The 1,575-nt window shown below is 37.7% G+C and overlaps 1 protein-coding gene across 1 annotated transcript; it reads left to right on the forward strand.

Moving 5' to 3' along the window:
- The first annotated feature begins 227 nt into the window (after positions 1-227).
- On the forward strand, positions 228-1,064 carry LOC115969020 (auxin-binding protein ABP19a-like). The gene has a single exon (XM_031088579.1). The coding sequence runs from the start codon at positions 275-277 to the stop codon at positions 899-901; it is 627 nt and encodes a 208-aa protein (XP_030944439.1). The 5' UTR covers positions 228-274; the 3' UTR covers positions 902-1,064.
- Positions 1,065-1,575: the final 511 nt, after the last annotated feature.

The following is a 1,575-nucleotide window of genomic DNA, read 5'->3' on the forward strand; positions in this document are numbered from 1 at the left end:
AATAAAAAAAATTCAGGTCAGGGTGGGACCACCCTGGCCTTAAGGACCACCTTGGCCTTAAGGTGGCGCCGCAGCTGCAGCTAGCTCAATATCTGTTTGTTTCTTCCTGTAGTTGCCCTTGAAGTCCTGCATGGGCGTATCCAAATCAACGAATTGCTACGCCAAAAAAATATCCATATATCCAAAGTTCTATATAATTGACATCAAGACCACCTTCCTTCAAACACACTCTAAAAGCTAAAAATAAACATAGGCTTATCTAATATTTGTGAGGATGATGCTTCCCTTATTCTTCATTTTCTGTCTCTTCAGCAGCTCCCATGCTGCTGTGCAAGACTTCTGTGTCGCTGACCTCACGGCTCCTCAAGGCCCTGCAGGCTACTCTTGCAAGGACCCTTCAAAGGTCACAGTGAATGATTTTGTTTTCTCTGGCCTAGGCAATCCTGGTAACACCTCAAATCTTTTTAAAGCCGCGTTGACTCCAGCATTCGCTGCGCAATTTCCTGGTGTCAATGGCCTTGGAATTTCTTTTGGTCGTTTAGACGTGGCACCTGGCGGAGTTGTGCCATTTCACACACATCCTGGAGCTTCAGAAATCTTATTTGTTGCGGAAGGAACAATCCTTGCCGGGTTTGTTTCCTCAGCTAACACTGTTTACTTTAAATCCCTTAAGATGGGTGACATTATGGTTTTCCCTCAAGGATTACTTCACTTCGAAATAAATACGGGAGGGACTGTGGCTATTGGATTTGTTAGCTTCAGTAGTTCAAACCCAGGTCTCCAAATTCTGGACTATGCTTTGTTTGGAAACAATTTACCTACTGAATTGGTAGCAGCGACTACTTTCCTTGACACAGCTCAGATTAAAAAGCTTAAAGGTGTTTTTGGTGGAACTGGTTAAGGTCTTCGGAGATCATCTACCAATAAAAATATTTCCTCAAGGGTTATAGATTTTTAATAAGTGCATTTATGACTAGTATGCGAGCCAACATTCCGTTGATGGCAAATGTAAATGTCTTTGACGAAGCAAGATAAATAAATGCTTGATATTTATTTTGTGTTCCGATTAAATGGGATATACTTATCCCACAAGCCCTAAGATAGTTGCAATATCTATTCCAAATTGCTTACTGAGTATATTAACAATAAAATTCTGTAGGGAGAGACCATTAAAATCATCATAGTAGAAATGTGGCGATGATTATTCTACTTATGAGGAATTGCATTTGAAATCTTAAATTATCTACCATCAAATTCGATAACCTTGTCAACTCTTTTGTATGGTCCAAACTTCTTGATGGGTCACGTATTCCAAGAGTCATTCCCTTGCAACTTTTATTTAGAATCATAAACGAGCTCAATAGTCAGGGCCGCTCTATACATTTTGGGCCTAAAGTGAGAACTAAAATGGAGTCTTTTTTATACTTAAGTATTAATTAAATTAATATTTATTTAATATTTTTATATTATAATATATTTTATTTAAAATCTAGTTTCCTCACCTTTTGAGATGTAAATTGACTAATTAAATTTTTGTATTCAAGTTCTTCTAACATCTCATTTTTAATCGATAAT

Source organism: Quercus lobata, chromosome 11, assembly GCF_001633185.2.
Source record: "Quercus lobata isolate SW786 chromosome 11, ValleyOak3.0 Primary Assembly, whole genome shotgun sequence".
NCBI lineage: Eukaryota > Viridiplantae > Streptophyta > Magnoliopsida > Fagales > Fagaceae > Quercus > Quercus lobata.